This window comes from Girardinichthys multiradiatus, chromosome 22, assembly GCF_021462225.1.
Source record: "Girardinichthys multiradiatus isolate DD_20200921_A chromosome 22, DD_fGirMul_XY1, whole genome shotgun sequence".
Taxonomy (NCBI): domain Eukaryota; kingdom Metazoa; phylum Chordata; class Actinopteri; order Cyprinodontiformes; family Goodeidae; genus Girardinichthys; species Girardinichthys multiradiatus.
Genome location: NC_061814.1, coordinates 34,788,669 through 34,809,347, shown reverse-complemented (window position 1 = coordinate 34,809,347; position 20,679 = coordinate 34,788,669). Strand labels below are relative to the sequence as shown.

Below are 20,679 nucleotides of genomic sequence, written 5' to 3'. Positions count from 1 at the left end.
CTCAGTACAATAAGTCTTTATTCTCTGATTGTTCCCCCGCAGCGGTATTCTATGTAAACAGAAGCACACAATCTAAAGGAATGGGAACAGTTATTTTAAACTGCATAAAAATATTATCTCATATATCTACCTCAGAGGGAATAGAATATTGTTAGCAATAAGAAAGGAGGAAACTGAAGCAGAAAAAGATAGAAAGTGTTTAACGGTGGTACCATGGTAACATGAAGGTACCAACAACCCCATAAAAACAACTAGAAATCACCTCCAACTAATCTGTCTTTGTTTTGCAGCACACACAGAATCAGCAGCCATTAAGATGACATCAATAACAATAATGTTTCTACAAAATGTTACGTTTGTTGTTAAGTAGGTAAAAAGAAAAGAACACTCACAATAAAATTAATTAACCATTTTTAAATAATAAAAAAAACATTTTGTGTCCAGAGATTACAAAACGTTTGGACGCCACTGTTAAAGAGAGAGCCTTGAAATCATCTTTAGTTTGCACAGGCAGCAGTTATTCAAGACAGGCTGGGACTTTTTTAAACAAACTGATTTACAGCAGCATCACAAACATTCACCTATTCAGGGTGTTTATTTGAGCTGCTGCCTAACACTCAACCCTATGACACTCTAATATACACAGCCAGTTAGCAGGTTAAGGAGGGTTAAGACGCAGATGAAATACTATCATGAGCATGTCTTTGAAGAGTAAATCACAGAGTTGCTGTGCCGCCCCGGGGTCTTGTCCCGCCACGCGCGGGATGCCCCACATCCTGCTGGGGTCGCCTTCGCTGTTTGACAGGTTTTATCTTGGACATGCTAACACACACAGGCACGTGCACAAAGACAATTAATAAAGGAAACTTCTGGAGTCTACCCTTTGACACTAAAGCCATAAAATGACAGATAGTGTGGGTTTGAAATTAATGGTGTTGACAGGCATGTTTCTGTGGAGCCAAGAAGACCCCCAGTAGTAGGTTTGAAGAAATAATAAGCTGAGTTCCATGTAGTAATCACTTTTAGACTTTAAAACCAATACAAATGTAGGATTTAATATTTTTTTTACGAAGGTGTTTGACTAATAAAATTTTGTACCTCAATCCCATTTTCTATTTAGCGCAACATTTTGACTGTACACTTTCACAGCGATGGTAAGCCACACCTCACACTGAGGAACAGACGCCCTCTAATAAACCACAAAAAGTCCTGACAGGAGGTATCAAAGCATCAGGCTCCTGACCTTCATGAACTGCTGGACAAAACATCTGCACTCTGCAGGACAACAACTTTCTGTTTTGAAATGACCAGTTAAATTCCCCACAGATTAAATATCATGGTGAGATTTCTGCGGACTAAACTGGGCGGAGATGTTTTGGCTACCAGTGAGATTACCAGCCGTGTGGTCTCTGCCTTGCTCGGTGGTCGGAGTAGACACGAACTCTAATTGGTGGCAGCACAAATAGAAATCTGTCCATTTCTTTAAACGTTTTTCATACACAAGCCATTTAATTCTTTTTTTGTTTTTTTTACAACCACAACTTATTTTTTATTTTACTGGGATTTTATGTGACAAACCAACACACAGTAATGTACAACTAAAGGGAAAGGAGAAAATGCATTTTTTTTTTGTGCAATATACACTCATGTAGGCTGCAATTACAGTTGCGAGTCATTTGGAGTATCTTTGTAGTTGCTCTACAGACCCAGAGAATGACATTTTTCTCTAATTGTCTTTCCTAAAGTAGCTTTAGCTCAGCCAGGATGCAATAAGAGCATCTGTGAACATCATTTTTTAAGTCCTGCTACAAATTCTTAATTAGATTTAGGTCTGTATTTGGACACTCTTTTGCAGCCTCCAACAGGTTTTCATCCAGCACTGCAACGCATTTGGCTGCATCCATCTTTTAATCAAGTCTCACCATCTTCCCAGCAGCATCCCCACAGCACGGTGCTGCTCCCATTTCGCCATGAAACATGGTAGTTGTCAGGATCTGAGGATGTTTGTGGTAAGACTGGCACAAGAAAGCAAGCAGGTGGGTGTGTGTGTGCACCCTGCTGACGTAGGTTTGATGAGGGGAGCTGTGAGTCATTCAGTCATGTGAGTAGATCAGAAGAAAAAAAATGCTCAAATAAAAAAAGGCACATTTCACCAGAGAAAAGAGAGAATGATGGAATGGAGTTGTCAGACTGGTAGCTGTATACAAAGATAGGCTAAAAATCTCAACATTTCACTGAAAACTAATAAATTAACATTAAATGAAAGTCAGCAGAAGAGCACTGTTACATTGTAGAGGCAGGAAAATCTGACTTGGGAGTCCGTCACCGTTATTGTTATTTGAACATACAGCGGAAGATTTATGTTAAAATGAAAGATAAAAGTTATTGTGACGCAGCATCAACTCCTACAAGATCAGCAGCATTTGTTTGGAAACTGATATCAAACAGATGCTATTTTGATGCAGTTATTACCAGTTTTACCCATCACTTCCACTGAATCATCATATGACACGTTGATACATTAGCTGAAATAAGTTGAAATCAGACAGTTTCATTGTTTGACGTGTTTTATCTCAAATTTGAGCATCTTTGCACAGACCTGTTTAGATTTACTTGGATTGAGCATATACTCTTATAAAAACTGTCCATATATTGTCTGTTGTTCTAAGCTGTAACAGTGTAGTAGTTGTTGCCCTCTCAGTTATTCTTTCAATAGAAAGTACCCCTGGCTCAGTGCGTCTGTGTTTGGCTGTGTCTCTTTCCTGGATAGAGATCCTGGTTGCATTATAGCTGTGATTAAATGTGTGTACTTTTTTCCTCCTATAGAAAGTAGTCCTATGTCAGTACTTTGTGTTTTGCAGTTTCTTTTACCAAGAAAAAGCCCTTGACTAAAATATTGTTGCCATTAACTCTGCGTTCTTTTTATCTTTTCCATGGAAAGCACTCCTGGGTCAGTGCTTCTGCTCTGTCCTCTAAGCCAGTTGGGGTAGATGGCCGTTTATACTGAGCTCGGTGGTTATGGAGGCTTCTTACTTTTAAAATGAATAGTTCCTGTCCATCATCACCAGTTGTTTGCTCAGGATTGCTGCAAAGTCAGTGAATTGATGCAATCAAGTTGGTTTCCTTACATAGATAATGTTTTACCTACTGGATAGAAATGATCAGTGTTTTTAAATTGTGCTGGACTAAAATCCTCTTTTTTTAGGCTAATGAATCTGTATTTGACTGACTGTAATTTATTGGAAAGAACTGGGCTGGTTCGAGCTGAATTTGGATTGAACTTGATTTCACATAATCTGATATGAATTGGATCTGTTTATTTTGTGAACTGTTCTTAAGACTACATTTGTTTTGAACTGGCACGATGTAAACTCTGTGCAAAACAAAAACACGCAGGAAGGTCTTCCAAAATTTGCACAGGCCAAGTTTATTCTAAGGAGGCAGAAACAGCTTCTCATTACATTGTCAGCTGTGTGAGTAACACATTAGATTCGTCAGATCCGATTACCAATAGATGCTTCCATCTGTCCTAAGGCACCTACACAGGCACAATGAATCTCCTTTGAGCACCAAACATTTCTTCACAGGTAAGGAGAAGAACTATAGCAGCAAGCTTTTTTTGTCTGCAGTAAAACAGTTGGCTGCACACGACAGAGAAGAAACTACATATTTTTTTCAAGCCGTTAAAATCTGGCTGTATATGGGTGCATTTTAGTGTCTAAGTAACTACCGTCACCATAAAAAAAATGGTCACCATGCAAAAAAAAAAGAATGTTCTCCCTTATTCTCCAAAGACTTCAAAGAGACCCATTTATCACATCCAGGCATTGAAAGAAGTAAAATGACTGCTCTCTACTGCCTGCAGCAAAATGTATTTAGAATCAATTTAATGAACTTATCAGCTTTCCCCATAGAGGTACGAAAAAGGCGCACTCTTACCCACAACTGGGATGATTTAGATACAGACATTTGGCAAAGCCTTTAGTCACAAGGTAAAATTTCAACACAATCATCACAGTTTTTAGAGAAGCACAAAACTGTTCTTATAAAAATATAATCCACAAAAGGCCTACAGAAAAAGAAATCTTCCAATGGCCAAATTGTTCACGGATCTGTGGCAAATTCCCCTTCACACAATTCGAACTGTCTGCTCCCAGCATGCCAATCTGTCACGTCCTTGTTCACATCCTGTCTCTCATAGGATGCCCCTGCTTCCTGATTTAGCTCAAACTGGGATTATCTTAAACAATTAAGCACAACGTGATGAACGCCAACCATGACACCATAGTTGCAGCGTAATCTATGTGGCGTTGCTTTCATCTTCAACTCAGATCCTTCTGAGGTGCAAAATACAACACAAACTTACAGGTTTTAGATGTATATGGTGTGTGTGCGCTCAGTTGAAGGTCAGTGCAGGTGGAGTTGGTCATGCATGGGGTCGTCCTTCGTGGGGCAGTGAGCAGGTCCCAGTAAATGAGTGAAACAGAGGCATTCAGGGCATATCAAATTGCACCCGGTGAGAAGAACGCTCCCTAAGGTCATAAATCAGAGATGGGGCAAAATTTCGCGCCTTTCTACAACTCAGCAAGCCTGTTTAGACTGACGAAAACGGCTCTCAAAGGATGGCTACTAAAGTCTAGCCTGTCACTGACACACAAACAATGTCTGCTCAGTTACTCTGGAAGAGGTGAAGGATTGTCTCACAAAACCTTTGGCAATCGAAGTCTGTTTGACTAGAATTTAATATGTAGGAAAATAGAGACTTAATAAAGATTCCAGAAATAAAAATGTATAAAACTGATCGATAATTCTATAGCTTTACCTTATGTTTTTATTTATTTTTCTGTTAATAAATAAAGTACTTGTACCATACTGAAAGCAAAGACAGTGTTGTATTTGTTGGTTTTATTGTCCCAAACTAAAGTAATAAATTACTTCTTCCCAAATTCCTGCAAGTAAAACAAATATCATTAAGAGGGAACAAATATCAACAGAAGGTGTTCTGTTTTGGATCAGTCTGAAAGGGCAACCAAGCAGGAAAACAAGATGTAGTCTATAAATTTCAACACAATTTCCTCAGTCAACCTAGAAAAATAGAGAGGCCCAGAAAAAACACAAGCAAAGTGTCCAGATGATAATTCATGATAGCCGGTGCAGGCATCTGTCAAGGCTGCTGAGACAAACACCAATAACTTTTAGCCCATTTAACTGCTCTTGTGCAAAAGTAAACAAGATACACCGGCAATGGGTAATTATAAAGCCAATATTTTCTAAGTAAGTGGTCTGTAGTGAAAAAAACCACCTGCATATTCTTTATTGATGCAGATCATCCCAGGAAATAAAAACTAATGAAGCGTAAGAGGACAACTTTCTAAGTAAAGCAAGCAAATGAGTTCGATAAGAAGCTGTTTGGGGTTTGTTTGGTAGCTAGTCTGTGCATGTGCTTATGGGAGTTCCTGTGTGTAAGAGGCTTAAGTGAGCTCACATAAACAAAAGTGCAATTCTAGGTAAAAGAACCTGTGTGGTCAGCTTTCTTGGGGCAATGAGGACAATGCACTCTTTTGTACAATGACAGAAAACTACATCTTGGCAGCATTAAAACCACAGAACATCTGCTTAGCAACAAAATCCTGCATATTAGTAATACTGCAGACAAAAGAAATATTTTTTATATGAATTCAAGGGGTGAAGGTTTACAGATGTTAACCCAGGGTCTTAAAGTGCTTGGGATTTTAAACAGGATGTTGGAGATTTTCTGTGATGTTTGATTTCTTCCTCTGCACACTTCATCAGCTCAAAAACACTCCCTTGTCCAGACTCCTCTCTATCTGCTCTCAACAGGAAATCATGACTCCTTTAAACACGGACTAATCACAGAGGAAAACCAAAACAAAAGAGGATGCTTTAGTGTAGTTTTTTTCTTTATAATTTTATATTGTTTTTCATCCCAGTACCATGTCAAAAACCAAGAATACAAGTTTGTTGTTTTTATTGTCTTGCTGAGAATTTCCTGTTATTCATTTTTATTTTTCACATCTTCTAAGATACAAGATGCCAAATAATGCACAAGACGAGTGTGTTGTTCAACTTTACAGTGCCTTGCAAAGGTTTTCATATTCGTTTACACATTTTATCACATTAGAACCACACACTTTAGTTCATTTTATTAGAATTTTGTGCGACACACCATCACAAAACACTGCATAATTATCAAGTGTAAGGAAAGTGATCAAGTTTTTATTTTATAATACAAACGTTAACATCAAAAGTAGCAAGAAGGTCCTGGGTTTGAATCCCTGCTGGGGTCTTTCTGCAGTGAGTTTGCAGGTTGTCCCCATGTGTGTGTGGGTTCTCTCCGGGTACTCCAAACTTCCTCCCACAGTCCAAAAACAGGACAGTTAGGTTAAGTGGTTACTCTTTAGTTGCCATTAGGTATGCATGTGTGTGCATGGTTGTTTGTCCTGTGTTTCTCTGTGTTGCCATGTGCTGGACTAGCGAGCTGTCCAGGGTGTACCCCGGCTCTTGCCCAAATACTGCTGGAGATAGGCACCAACCCCCAGCGACAATGCAAGAACACGCCCCCCTGAGTCAAACAATCTTTATGGTATTACAGCTGCAAATCTTTTAGGGTATGCCTCTACCTGCTTTGCAGATCGAAATATTAAAACATTTTCACATTCTTCTTTGCAAAGTAGCTCAAGATCTGATTAATAGTCTGTGAAAAGCAATTTTCAGGTATTTCCACAGATTCTTAATTGGAATTTAGGTTTAACTTTAACTGGGCCATTCCAACACATGAATTTCCTTTGATCCAAACCACGGGTTGGTAACTCCAATCCTTGAGGGCCACTGTCCTGCACACTTTAGATATGTACATATGCTCCGAAACACCTGAACCAAACAGCTATCTTATCTCCTCACCCTGTCAACAATTCTACACGAGCATGCTGGTGATAAATTAATTGATTCAGATATGTTCAACCAGGTAAACATCTAAAACACTGGCCAGCAACAACCAGAACTGCTCACTTCTGATATAAAAAGTAATTTTTTTTCTTCTTTGACCAGAGCACCTTCATCCACATGCATCCTGTGTCCTGTACGCAGCTTATAGCTAATTGCAAACAGCAATCCTGATGGCTTTCCTCCAACAACAGCTTTTTCTTGCCGCTCTACATAACGGCCAGACTAGTGGAATGCACTAGTAATACTTGTCCTTTTGACAGATTCAGAACCACCTGAGCTATGTATCTATGCAGCTCATCCAGAGTTATGATGAATACATGCCATACAATTCAGATTTTTAATTGTGAAAAAAATAAACTGTGCCTCATTTTCCTTACACATTGCAATTATAGCTTACTTTGTGTTGGTCTAACACATAAAATAAAATAAAAATACACTGAGGTTTGTGGTTGTACCATAAGAAAACTGTAAATGTTCATGGGGTACAAAAAAATGTTGCATGGCAAGGCAACGTATGTGGTAAAATATAAAGCTTTTAAAAAATGCATGTTTTTGGCCCCAGTTTTAGATTCCTTTAGGGCTTCAGTGCCTGTAGAAAGAGTGGAGCTCAGAATACTTTATCCATGGCTGTCTGAACTGTTGTCAGGTTGTCCCTGTGGGGTCTGCCTGATAACAGTAGTTTTGTTGATAACACTAGCCCAGGACTCAGACAACTTTAGACAATGCCAACGCCGTAAGCTGCCTCATTAATCTGCTGGCTACTGGCCTATCACAAGTCCGTCACCAGCCCAGCGGCACCTAACCAGCTTCAAACCACTGGCTATCACTACTGTCTTACGAGCAACAAGGAGAATAATCAGCCTGCTGTCTACAGGCAGCAGACCCTCCACTTTGGTTGTTTAAAAGAAAGACAGTTCTTCTTTGCCAGCTGCTTAAGAGGATTTAAAATTGTTTGTTTTGTTAATAAAAAATAAAAAAGTACACTTGTTTTCACATCTGAGAAGGATTCTAGGTATTTATGCCTTTTAGGTAGCTTAAAGTTGAATATGTACTCTAAATATTTGAAACACTGAAGTGTATCTCAAATGTTCCCATATAATTGTTATTTTCATAGCAGTTTGAACATTTAAAATGAGAACAAATATCTATATTTCCCTCAATAACAGTGACTGCGACAAAAATTACATGCTGCATTTCTAATACCCAGCAGCAATATGAAAGTGTGAAAATGTGTCGGGGCGTTTTCACACGGCAGAATTTGTTTTCTTGGGTCCGAATCAGTTGATGTGTTTGTTAACTTGTAACTTTTTCCTGGTGGTTCAGTTTCCTTTCACACAGAGAAAACTCCAAGCGAAGTGTTAGTTTAAAAAGCTCATTAAAAAAGGAAATAAACCTAAAAGTATCATGAAGTATTTATTGCATAGATAACTGTTCAGGAAGAAAATGGAGACAGATATATGAAGGGTAGAAAAATATGATACACATGTAGAGATATCTTCTTACCTGGTTCCTCCAAAGAGGACGATCCGATCTCCAACCATACAACAGCACTGCCGCCTCCGTGGACATGGACCTTTCCCCTTTGGCTCTATCTTCTTCCACAAGAATGCTTCTGTTGAGAGTAAATTCAAGAAAGAAAGTAAGTTCAGGTGAGTCACAATGATATAAAAGAAGAAAACATTTGTTTTCAATGTCTGGCTCATACATAAAAAATATATATATATCTCAAGGATCTTTAAAAATTGTAATACCTTTTTATTAGCTCAACTATTGGAGCTAAATCATAGAAACTAATCTAATTTTCTATCACTTCAGTTTACAAAATTTAAGAGTGTTTTCTTTAATGCTCCTGCAGTTCATCGGGTTTATTAAAAACCAGACTCCGATTTGAGAAGCAATTAAAAATGTAATCTTATGTACAAAGTGCTGCGTGAAGTGTTGGCTCAATTATGTAAACAACATGGTGCAAATTATGTCTGAGAGCTGCTTTTTTCCTCCAATGTCTGTTTCTGTATACATGCAAAGGCACACTGCTGGGAAAGGATTAAGGCTCGAACATCCCGTGTTGATTCCCTGCTTTCAGTCACAGATACATCCTGAAGTCCAACTATAAGTGACAACCTTCACATTTCACACCATAACAGCTCCTTTCTACTGCTCTCAATCACAGACTGAGTGATGACGTTGAGGCTTCCTCTTTTGTTCCATATAAGGCTTAAGTGTAGCCTCACAGTCTCATTCTCAATTGTTACTACATCTCTATAGCAACGGGCCATTCAAACTTGGGAGTATTAAGACTTCAATCAAGGTGCAGCCCTCTAGTGGACAGCAAATAGTTTGGATAAATAGGTTTATAATAGAAGTCTGGTTGACTCAGTTCAAGCCACTTTAAATTAATAAAGATACATGGTTCCAAAATTTTAGATAAATAAAAAAGAAAATTCAAAATGTTCAGATAAAATCTAAACAAATTCCTTGTGTGAATTTTAATTCAGTCCTCTTGACTTTATTTAGGGATAATAGAGTAAAGTGGGAAACCATTATGCACATAAGCCCACCGAAGTTTAGTCTGCAGTATGCCGTATAGAGCAACAAGAAGTGGATAAAGGTGCTCAGGTTGGATGAGGGCAAAATAAAGTGCAATACATATATGCAAACATCACCATTAAAACACCATGCCCACCATGAAACACAGTAGTGTCATCATCATCATGTAGAGATGCTTTTCCTTAGCAGGCACAGGGAAGCTGAAAGCTACATAAAATTGATAAACTGTAGCAAGACTTGAAACTTCACAAACTCTTTCCGACCAAGCCAGACAGGCTTTAGCTACTTTGCAAAAAAGAATTGGCAAAAGATTTAAGTCTGCAAACCTGATAGAGACTGTTATGGCCTGAAGCCATTTAACTTGCATAAGACTGTGCGGTTGCAGGTTGAGAATTTGCTGGCCCAGCTGTGCAGTTACACATCTGGGATTGGCTGAGTTTTCCCATATCCTCCCGATGTACATCTCTCTGGAACCAGATTGGACTGTTCATCTCCTACTCCTCCAATCACAGAAGAGACCCTCCTATTTAAACTCATCTCACCTGTCACTGTGATTTGATTTGAGCAGCTCGTCTCTTTGTTGGGTGTCTACTGAAAATGTTTGACTTTGACTCTGGCTTGTTTGGTAAAACGTCTGTTAGCTGTAACTATTTGGTATTGCCATGTCTAGGTTGCAACTAAAGAGTTTATTTAGAGACCTGTCTTGTGTACCTTTACAGGCATTTATGAGCTTCTGAAGACAGGCTCAGAAGCCTCACTTTGGGAAGTTATTTGTTAAGTTTTGATGAGGGACTGAAAGCTATTTATATCAGTCCTTTTGGTTATCCATACTTTTGAAAATATTAGTTTTAGGTAAACTCCATCTTGTTTTATTGGAGTCCATTCTTGTTTTATCTGATGTTTTTTGTTTATTAGAGATTATGTATGTAAACCACAACTGATGGTTTGCACGAGTTCTAGTATCTTCCTTTTGTTTCCATTTGGTCAAAACCTGAAACTGATGGAACAATAAACTGCTTTTTATTTTAAAAACCACCTACATCTGGTTTAATGTTACTTTGCCCTTTCCCTGGCTGAGCTGGGTCGTAACAAAGACATATTCCAAAGAACAGACCTTGCAGCAAAAGGTGGTTCTACAAAGTGTTGCTATGGAGAGGCTGAATTCAAATTCACAATACACTTAAGATTTTCTTTTTTGGTAAAATGATGAAAACCATGTAACATTATTTTTCCATGTTACGTTTACACAAACATTTATGTTGGGTTAATCCCAGAAAGCCCAATAAATTACACTGATGTGCGGACAAACAACATAGAAAAAGAACTGATAGAATCTGAATACGACAGTTGTGTTGCTTTATCTATAGCAGCAATGTTTTTGTTGCAACAATTGCATGTTTTATTCCCCTAGGGAAAGCAATTATAGTGACTTGAGAGCTGACATTTCTCAGTGCTCCAGACTGAATTGTTGTCAGGTTTTCATCTGAGTACATCTAGCCCAACAGATATGGCATCTGGGTAACTCTATGCACACTGGAAAGAGAGCAGCCAGGCAACACTGTGAAACTAGCAATGATGTAGTAAGGGAAAGAAGGATTGTCTGCAGATAAAAGGAGAAAGGTGTGTCAGTGCAGAGAAGCACTGCAATAGCTGCAATTACACTGCAGACATCAACAACGATAACGCATGAAGAAAGAAAGGCTTCCTGAAAGGCAAAGATTTAACTTCGATAATATGACACTTTTACCCAGATAGAATTAAGTAGGAAACAAATCACCTGGATTGAATTTCCAAAGGTCATTGAAGTGCCGGTCCAGGCGGGCATTGTAACCTCCAAATATGTAGAGCTCCCCATTGTAGCAAACTAAACACAAACGGACAGTTTTATAGCTCTTTACAAAGATAATCAAATAAAAATGGCACCTCCTTAAATATACAATCCTGCTTAGAAATGTTCAATCATCATGGACATTAAGGTCATAGATATTAGGGTCTTTTTTGTAACGAGAGTGGAATGATTCTACAACAAACAATTTCAATGAATTTCCAGAACAAGAACTGTGAGCACAAGCTTTCAATTTATTGTAGACGTTTTCAAATCCTCACATGCATTACATGATACATACAGCCTCAAATATATACATAAGCCAGTTGGTCTTCTCGCTAGTTGCACTTTGACTACATGCTTTTTGTAGCCATTAATACGCCTAAATTACATCCAGTTGGTAATGTTCAATTAAATTTGTTGGTTTCCTGGCACAGACAGGACTTTTAAGAACAAATTTAATATGAAGTGGAGGTCAGAGTTTTTCTTAAAGCCTAATGTTGCCTGCTTTATCTATTCTAAAACCAGTTCTGATCTGTTTGAGGGTCATTGTCCTAGTCCTGTGAAAGTTTCAGCCCTGTTACCCAAACGGTAAACTTCAGATGAAAGAAAATATTTTGTGATGTTGAAAAGGAACCTGTAAAACACCACGGCTCAAACCTGCCATGAACTGGAAGCTGTGAACACTAGGGACGCTGTCTACGTTGATCTGAGCTTTAAAATGCCTTCAACAATGTTTGCCCAAACGAATAAAGTCCTGGCACCAGCAGTACATTAACGGACTGTACATGAAAGTCGGGTCTGTGGCAGGAGACCAATTAGTTCAGGTGAGCTCTATTATTTCAGATTAGACGACTGGCTCAAAGTCCAGGCCAGAATTATGGCACGACCTTGTTGGTAGCTAGAAAAAGGCTAGAATTTTTTTCCCGCAACTTTCGAAGGGACATTCATCCAAATATTTGTGGGACTGTATGTATATATTTGAACCTCTATGTTCATTTTTCGCCCTGTCTGACAACAAATTCTAATTTGTACACCCAAATAATAAATTGAAAAGCTGTTGTATATCACTCCATCCTGGACAAAATAGCCCAAACAGAATATTAATCACCCAAAAGAAGTGTATGTAAGCTTCTGACCAGAACTGTATCCTAGTTCTTTTTATACTTTCATCACATAAATCTGAATACCATAAAAAAACATATTTTTAATAATGGACACCTTAAATAAAAAACTAAATGTTTCAAAGTAACACCCATTCCTTGTGTGTGGTTATGTCTTACAGGCTGAATGACTCCTGCGTCCTTCTGGCAATAGCTGTGTTGAGGGGGTGCTCAGCCAGCAGTTAGTCTCCGTGTCGAACACTTTGATCTTGTTGCAATAGATCTCGTTGTTGGAGTGGAAGGGGCCAAAGCGGTCTGCCCTCCCTCCAAACACAAAAATTTTCGTCCCTATGATGGTGGCAGAGTGGAAGTCTCTCCATCGTGCCGGAGTACCCTTTAAAGAAAACAAACATGGTTGCTGAAGCTGCTGTTACAAGTCTGTTGAGGGTAAAGCAATCTACTTACAAATAATAAAAATGTAACTAAAGCTGCTGCAACTAATGGCAATGTTCAATGTCAATATCTTTAGTCACACACAATTACTATGAATTTAGCTTCAAATAAAAATGTAGTATTTTTCTCCACACTGCTCTAATGTGAGGAGAACACCCAGGCTTTTTTATTTTTACACAGCCATGAAAAAGTATTTGTCTCCTCGGGAAGCAGCTTTCTTGGACAGCTCAGTTTAGCTCAGCTTAGTTAAATTTTACAAGCACACTAAGGCCTGAATATTACCACACCTTTAAAACAAACATGTACCATAAATACAATGTGTCTAAGAACATGAACCAGGCTAAAACATGGAACAGTGTTAAACACTCTCAGGAGTGGCCAAAACTCCAAGAACGCCACACGGATTCATCCAGAAGATCCGGTTAAGAACACAGGACAACATCTAAAGACCTCACTTAAGGTCAGGGTTCCTGAGAAAAAGACTGGGCAAAAATGGCATCAATGGGGGAGTTCCAAGGCCAAACCACTGCTTTGTGTCATGTTACTTCTGGCGTACAAGTAACAGCTTTTCAGAAATAGAACATCAGAGTTAATGGTGCTTGCTTAGCTTATGAAATGCAGGAGCAAATTTGGAAAAATATCTAACACAGCCCCAATAACACCACCCCATCAATGGTTGGATAAACGATTCATATACCCCTGGTGCATAAGAGTTGAAAGAGCTGAAAGAGGATGAGACTAACATTTAGCAATTATTTCTGACATTTATTTTTTGCTTGGTATAATGGGGATTTACACCAACTTTGTAAATTTGTCTGACTAGAGGGAATGATCAGATATCTTTGGGTCCAAAAGTAGGAAAACAGAAAGATTAGTTTGATCCATACTTTTAATCTGACCAGTTGCTCCCATTGTTTCATTGTTCAGATGCCCTCGCCATCAATCAAACATGGTGGTGCTAATGTAAAGCTCCGGGGCTGCCTTGTTTTTCAGGACGTAAAGGACTTTCTGTAATTAATAGAACCACAAATTTTATTCTCGTTCTTGTTTATGAGCTTTAGCTCCACTGCCCTTGGGTTATCCAGCAGGGCAATGATTGGAAGTACAGCTCAGAATGGCTCAGAAAAAACAAAATAATGGCTATGAGTGGCCTACTTAAAGTTAGGACATAAATCCAATTGAGATGTGGTGGTATGACCTTCAACTGTCTGTTAATGTTCAAAACCCCCCTATGTGGCCGAAATCCTGCAAAGAAGAATGGCCCCTAATTCCTCCAGAATGATGTAGAAGACTTATTACCAGTCATTGCAAACACTGTTGTGGTCAAGGGTGGCACAAATAGGGGCTGGGATGGGGGTGGAGGGGAATAACCTCTTCACACGTTTTAGGTTTTATGTACTTGTTATGTAATAAATGCCAAATTTGGTTAAAAAAAAGACAATGCTCGCTTTGATGTTTTGAGGAAATGGCTTCACTTAAACGAAAAATATATATTTATATTTTTGGGGGGCTGAACAGCAGAGATGAATATTATTTAAAGTCTACGAATTTCTCAAATTGAGTTCAAATGCAGTGCACAAGCTCACTGTCAGCGACAAACAAGGCAACAGCACCAGCTAGTGGAGCTCATTACCAATTGCAGAATGAAAACCAAAATCTAAACCTCTTTTCAGACACCACTGTGTTGTAATAGAGACTGAGTCTATTTGTAAAATCCAGCTTACTGTTGCTGCGAAAGAACAAACATGCAAAAGCAAAACAGGCTCTGTTTCTAATGAATAGCATTGTGCAAAACAAAGAAAAGTCTCTACTGCACATTTAGCTGGCCCAGAGCCATGCTAAAGCCTTTCACATGTCTGCATTTCCAGAATGTGCAGATTTTTATTCTCTCCAGTTGTTATGCAAGGAAAGGCCCAGAATAAAAGCCATTTGAGAATTATAATTAGTATGGCTCAGGAAAACAAAGACAGTTTTTTTATTTAGAAAAACAATGTAAGCCTTAGGAGAAAAGTATTCATCACACAATTCATTCTTCAAGTTCAACACTTCACACTTTTTAATATCAATATTTTCTCAGCAATAAATTGGCTGTTTCTTTAAGTGAATGCTGAAGGATTATCTAAAAAAAACAGGACTAGCTGCTGATTTAGACTTACTCTGGCATTAATTAATGACCAAACCATGGTGGTGGTCTCCAGCCGGTGGATGTCATTCGAGAAGCAGTCAGCCTAAAACAGCAAGAGGAGAATTACTTTAAATATTAATGTTTCTCTAAAAAGTAGGTTAAGAGTCAAGATTGACACATACTCACCAGCTGCTCATATCCTCCAAATATATACATTGCCTTTCCTAGCACGCAAGCGGAGTGGCCATCCCTCGCCCCAGGAACTGTCCCTGAAATCTTGGGCGTGAACCACCTGTGGGTATCTAAGAAGCACAAACTGGTTAGAAAATGCTGACATTTAAGCAGCATTTTAACTGCATAAAACCACCACACACATATGCAGGTGCCACAGCTTTCCAACTTAAACGGTTTGTCTCCCTTCTGCTAAGAGAGGTTGACATCAAACGTGTGCACCTGAGAGGAAACAGCCTGAAACATTCACTCGAAAGCACAATTGAGACGAGGGTCTACTTACTAACATCAAAGGCATACAGCACATTGCAGGCCCCCTCTGTGTCGTTACGCCCGCCCCAGAGGTAGATCGTATCATCTAGCAGCACAGCTGTGTGGCCGTAACGCATGTACGGTACTTCACGGGTACGTTCGTGTCCCCCCGCCCTCACTGGGGGCAACTTCATCCAGCGCAGAGACACTGCAATACAGAATTAGTCAACAACAACTACTTAAATTAAGTGAACAGCAATTTAATTATTACCATTTCTTTTGTGCTGCTTAAACACAAATGAAATGATCACAAAGTGTAAAGACAATAACAGGATTAGAGGATGCACTATTCATAAAATACATATAAAAAAATTATGCAGCAGTGAAAAGAAACACAATATTGGAGAAATACAAATCAAGGTGATTTGGACTGCGAAAATAGAAATCAAACAATCTCTTAGAAGAAAAACAAAGGCTTTAAAGAACTGCTGTAAAGAGAAGGAGCACAGAGCAGCAAAACAATACATATGCATTAATTACATTCAGCTGCAGATCTAGTTCTAGATGAGCTCTTAGGATACAGCAACGGCAGGTAAGATGAAGCTACTTGAGCAACTGTAAAAGCCATAAGCACCTGGCTGACCTCACAGAGGAAAAACCTATAGTATATGGGTCAGGAGGAAGTAACGGAACCAGTTTTATTCGAGTCGAGGTAAAATGTTTAAAGATAACAGCTGTGTTTGTGAGTTAGTTGTGAATTTCCTATGGTTTAAAGCCAGCTTAACACGAGGCCACAGAAGGTGGCGAAGTGACTGGAGCTTTTTCCTGTCAAAGTTGCGCACCTACACGATTCCCTCTCTTAAATGGAAGGCAAACTTCGATCATGTAAAAACACACTGCAAGCAGCATGTATGTCACCTGACTGCAGACTGGCTACCAGAACAGATAACATGACAGATGACCCAGCTGATTGGTATTCTATAAAAACCAAAACAGCAAAAAAATGTAATATTCTGTGGAAATAAGCTCTTAACCACACCTAGTGCCCCGTATGGTCGCAGTAGATGACTGCCCATACTGAGCCAGATTCTGCTGGAGGTTTCTTCCTGTTAAAACGAAGTTGTTCCCTTCCACTGTTGCCACATGCTTGCTCAAAAAAAGGAATAGTTGTAAAGGTAATGACGATGCAAACAGCTGGGCTTCCTCAAATAACTTCATACCAGGTGAAATAACAAAGCTGATTTAATTGTTATATTACAACTCAGGTATGTAACTGAAAATGTATTTGTGCCTTATCGGACTGACTTGATTATATATTTCTCTATATAAATTTGATCTGTTTGTCTCGTAAAATGCCATGAGATGACATTTACTGTCAAATGAATTTATATAAATAAACTGAAATGGATAACCTAATTCAGCATGTGCTGGTGTATATTTACATATGTCAATGTACAAAATTTAAACCAATGTTATATTTTAATAATCAATATGTTTCATTATTTTACACAGCAACATGAATAACTGATGCTTTCGATTTTGAAGAATAGTTTTTAGATAATGTTTTTGTTTGAGTGCTGTGATACTGTAAAAATGTGGCATTTTTATTAAAGGTCATTAAACCTTGAGAACCTCATATGAGCCTAAGCCTATTTTTAAACCTTTTTGTTTCTGACAGTCACCCTTGCTGTCAAAATTATATTATCTAAAACAACAAAATAGGGTTCCATACACACATAAAAGACACGTTTAGATGTTGTAATAAGATTATTTCAGCAAAAATCACTTTCACCACATACCTGAGTTGAAGACATGCACATCAATCTGACGCAGCGTCTCGTAGTCCTCCCCGGAGCAGTAGCCTCCAAAGGAGTAAACCTTGTGTCCCACCGCCACAGCAGCATGATTGACTCTCCGTGGCCCTCCTTCTAAGTGCACCGACCAGCGCAACATTCCAGGCGCAAGCACCCCTTGTGACTGCGAGTCTTTAGACCATCACTTTGTTACCCGCTTGCACCCCGATAAGTCCATACCAAGGATTCCTGTAACCAAAACAGCAAGCGAGTTATAGCGACACTATCTGCAAGATATGACAAAGAAAAGCCCAAAGTGTAACTGCTCTCTTGGATAACTGAGCACTAAAGTCACTGAAAGGTTCGCAAGCCCCTGTATCTAAGCTGGGAGAGTATTTTAAGAGGTGATTAGACTTGCACCTACCAGTACTCATTCTTTATGTTCACTCCCCCTCTCAGAGACCTCCTACTGTTCCCAAATGGGCTTCCCAGTATATCATAAATACATAAACTCAACCTTTAAGCGGAGTACCTTATAAATAAATAAGTTGTATTTCCACAGCTGTGCATAAAAATAAGCAATCGCCCTTCAAAATTAACTTATTGTTTACATCTATAATCAGAAACTGTAAACTGGTCATGCTAGTGGTTGGCTTGATTATGCAGCCATGAAATGCAAACTTAGATTCATCTCTCCAAAGAGCAACAGCTGCCTGAAATATTTTCAGATGCAAATTTAGTTTGTGATGAACAGAAAATGTCAGTAAACATGGAGACCTATTTATGATATTTGACATCTGCAAGATTCATAATAAGCAACTGTGTCATCTGAAATACAAGTAATCTTATTAATAAACACTGTGGTTCCTGGTTGATTATTATGTCTCTATGACCTAGTTACTCACTGACCCTCAACCTTTTGTCTACTCTTAAAAATAAAATCCCCTGACGACTATTACACATAGATGTCTATTTTGATCCCACATAGTTCTGAGGAGCAGCAGGAGTCAATGTAGGGGAAATCAGTGTCAGTTTAAAACATTGTTTTGTTTATCATTGTTTTTGCAATTAGCCTTAGCTAACAAACTGCCACGTATGTTCTAGGCACAACATGAGTCAAACTGACAAGTTATGTAAAGCTCACAGTGACTGTTCCAGTAGAGGGATCTGAACATACAACAAATAACATCTCAGTTGTAGTACATACGACTTATCTGATGTGTGCCTAATATAAATGTAGACAACAATGATAGCCAGGCAGCTTTTAACATCCTGACCTACTGATCTTGAAAACACCGATACTGGAAGAGTTGTCATGATCCTGCCAACTACCAAACCACACAGAATGTGTAAAAATGAAAGTCTTGCCACTGTATACATCACATCTGACCAGGAGTAATAAATGAAACTTCAACGATTAACCTAGATCTAGTTACATTGAAGTCTCTCTCAGATAAAGCCTAAATAACGACCTACACAGCAGCTACCGAGGCTGGCTAACGTTATCAGCCAATGGATAACACAGGCTAGTGGAAAAAAATACAATAGCTGCAAAACAACAAGGTCACTTGTTTCTCACTGCGCCCACATTTGCAACGTCCACTGCGTAGCTTTCCAATCGCCCCAGAAACCAGCAGTTTGATACCCAGATGTTAAGGAGAAGCTAAGCTAAAGCTAATCAACAGAGGCTAACCACCTGACTTAGCCGTTAACTAGCTACCACTTATGCACAATAACAACCGGCATCAACAAACACAACTGCGTGTATTTCCTCCCCCATGTGAAGGTTACAAGTGGCTTATTTACAAGAAGGTCAAATACGAATGGAGCTTGTCTACCTTTGGGTTGAGAAGCGTGCCATTAACTGCTGTTTATACAGCTAGAACCATCCAGTAAGGAGAGAGCCTTTACCGTGATGTCATGAAAGTGGGAGCGTCAGTTAGCGCCACCTGTCGGAGTGTGGACGTTTTCATACAGAGGAAAGCATGCTTGTAAATTTCCTAACAACAGTCTTTCGTATGTAATTGAAATAAGTATTAGGAAGTTTGTCACGTCCACACGTTTTTCTACAAATTCCGGACGTTACTTAGGACTATGGGAAAGTTCTAAGCAGCATGACCGGATGAACTTGTTATGTGTCTGCAGGAAACACATACTGTTATCTTAGATCAATATCAATCAGCAGAGAAAGCATATGCCATGCAAGTCAAAATCGCATATTTTCTAATTATTAAAAGCACCTAAATCAGTTATATACATTTCAAACACAGCAAAGGTGAACAAAGAGCTCCATTTCCACCAACTTTAGACTTTAAATGTCGACTTTGAAGCCAGATTTAACAGGTTGTTTTCTGACAGTCTGATTTTAAGTCAAAAACTTTAATCAGACTAAAGTGTTCACCTCTGGAATATTGCCCAAATTAGAAATATTCTATCCAGGAGTGATGCTGAGAAAATAGTCCATGCATTTGTTACCTAACTTTAATTCTTTATTATCAGGAAGTCCACAAAATGCAGTTAAAAGCCTTTAGCTGATCCAAAATGCTGCAGCAAGAGTTCTGATGAAAATTAGAAAGAGAGATCATATTCTGCCTAGCTTCCCTTTATTGGCTCCCTGTTAAATCAAAAATAGAATTTAAAATTCTTCTTCTCACATTTAAAGCCCTTAATAATCAAACTCCATCATGCATCAGAGATCTGGTTGTTCCATAGGTTCCTAACAAAGCACTTTGCTCTCAGACTGCAGATTCACTGGTGGTTGCTCAGGTTCAAAGTAGAATTGGAGGCAGATCTTTTAGTTATCAGGCCTGTGGAACCAGTTCCCAGTTTTTGTCCTGCCTACTCTTAAGGCTAGGCTAGGTCCGAGTTTTTGCCTCTGCCACGGCCCGGGCCGCGGCACGCTTGGCCCCACGGTACCCGTCAGCCACCTCAGGAGTCCAACAAGCCAACCACAGCCGATAGGACTCCTTCTTCACCGGGTTCGGGGATTGCCGCCGTGACAGGCAGCGCAGACCTTGCGGCTGCAGCTATGGGCAGCAGCATCGACAATAGATGCGGAGAACATGGTCCACTCGGACTCTATGTCTCCAACATCCCTCGGAATCTGGTCAAAGCTCTCCCGGAGGTGAGAGTTGAATACATCCCTGGCCTAGGGGTCCGCCAGACGTTCCCAGCAGACCCTCACTATGCGCTTGGGCCTGCCAAATCTGTCCGGCTTTCTCCTCCCCCAGCAGATCCAACTCACCACCAGGTGGTGATCAGTGGACAGCTCAGCCCCTCTCTTCACCCGAGTGTCCAAAACATGCGGCCAAAGGTCTGAAGATACGACAACAAAGTCGATCATTGACCTCCTGCCTAGGGTATCCTGGTGTCAAGTGCACTGAT

At 39.4% G+C, this 20,679-nt stretch overlaps 1 protein-coding gene across 4 annotated transcripts in view; it reads right to left on the bottom strand.

The window, feature by feature from the left end:
• klhdc3 (kelch domain containing 3) overlaps positions 1–19,344 on the bottom strand; it is a 34,802-nt gene extending 15,458 nt beyond the window's left edge. Inside the window, exons 1-8 of one of the 4 annotated variants that reach the window (XM_047351742.1) lie at positions 19,207–19,344; positions 17,302–17,544; positions 15,534–15,710; positions 15,206–15,321; positions 15,051–15,122; positions 12,622–12,835; positions 11,291–11,377; positions 8,470–8,578 (exon numbers count right to left, since the gene is read on the bottom strand). In XM_047351742.1, the coding sequence (XP_047207698.1) occupies positions 8,470–8,578; positions 11,291–11,377; positions 12,622–12,835; positions 15,051–15,122; positions 15,206–15,321; positions 15,534–15,710; positions 17,302–17,455 (929 nt within the window). In that variant the 5' untranslated portion in view covers positions 17,456–17,544; positions 19,207–19,344. Of the gene's footprint in view, positions 1–8,469; positions 8,579–11,290; positions 11,378–12,621; positions 12,836–15,050; positions 15,123–15,205; positions 15,322–15,533; positions 15,711–17,301; positions 17,545–17,719; positions 17,874–18,883; positions 18,988–19,133 lie in introns of those variants that run through there. The other 3 variants (XM_047351741.1, XM_047351744.1, XM_047351745.1) reach the window with 3 other exon arrangements.
• Between the last annotated feature and the right edge of the window lie 1,335 nt (positions 19,345–20,679).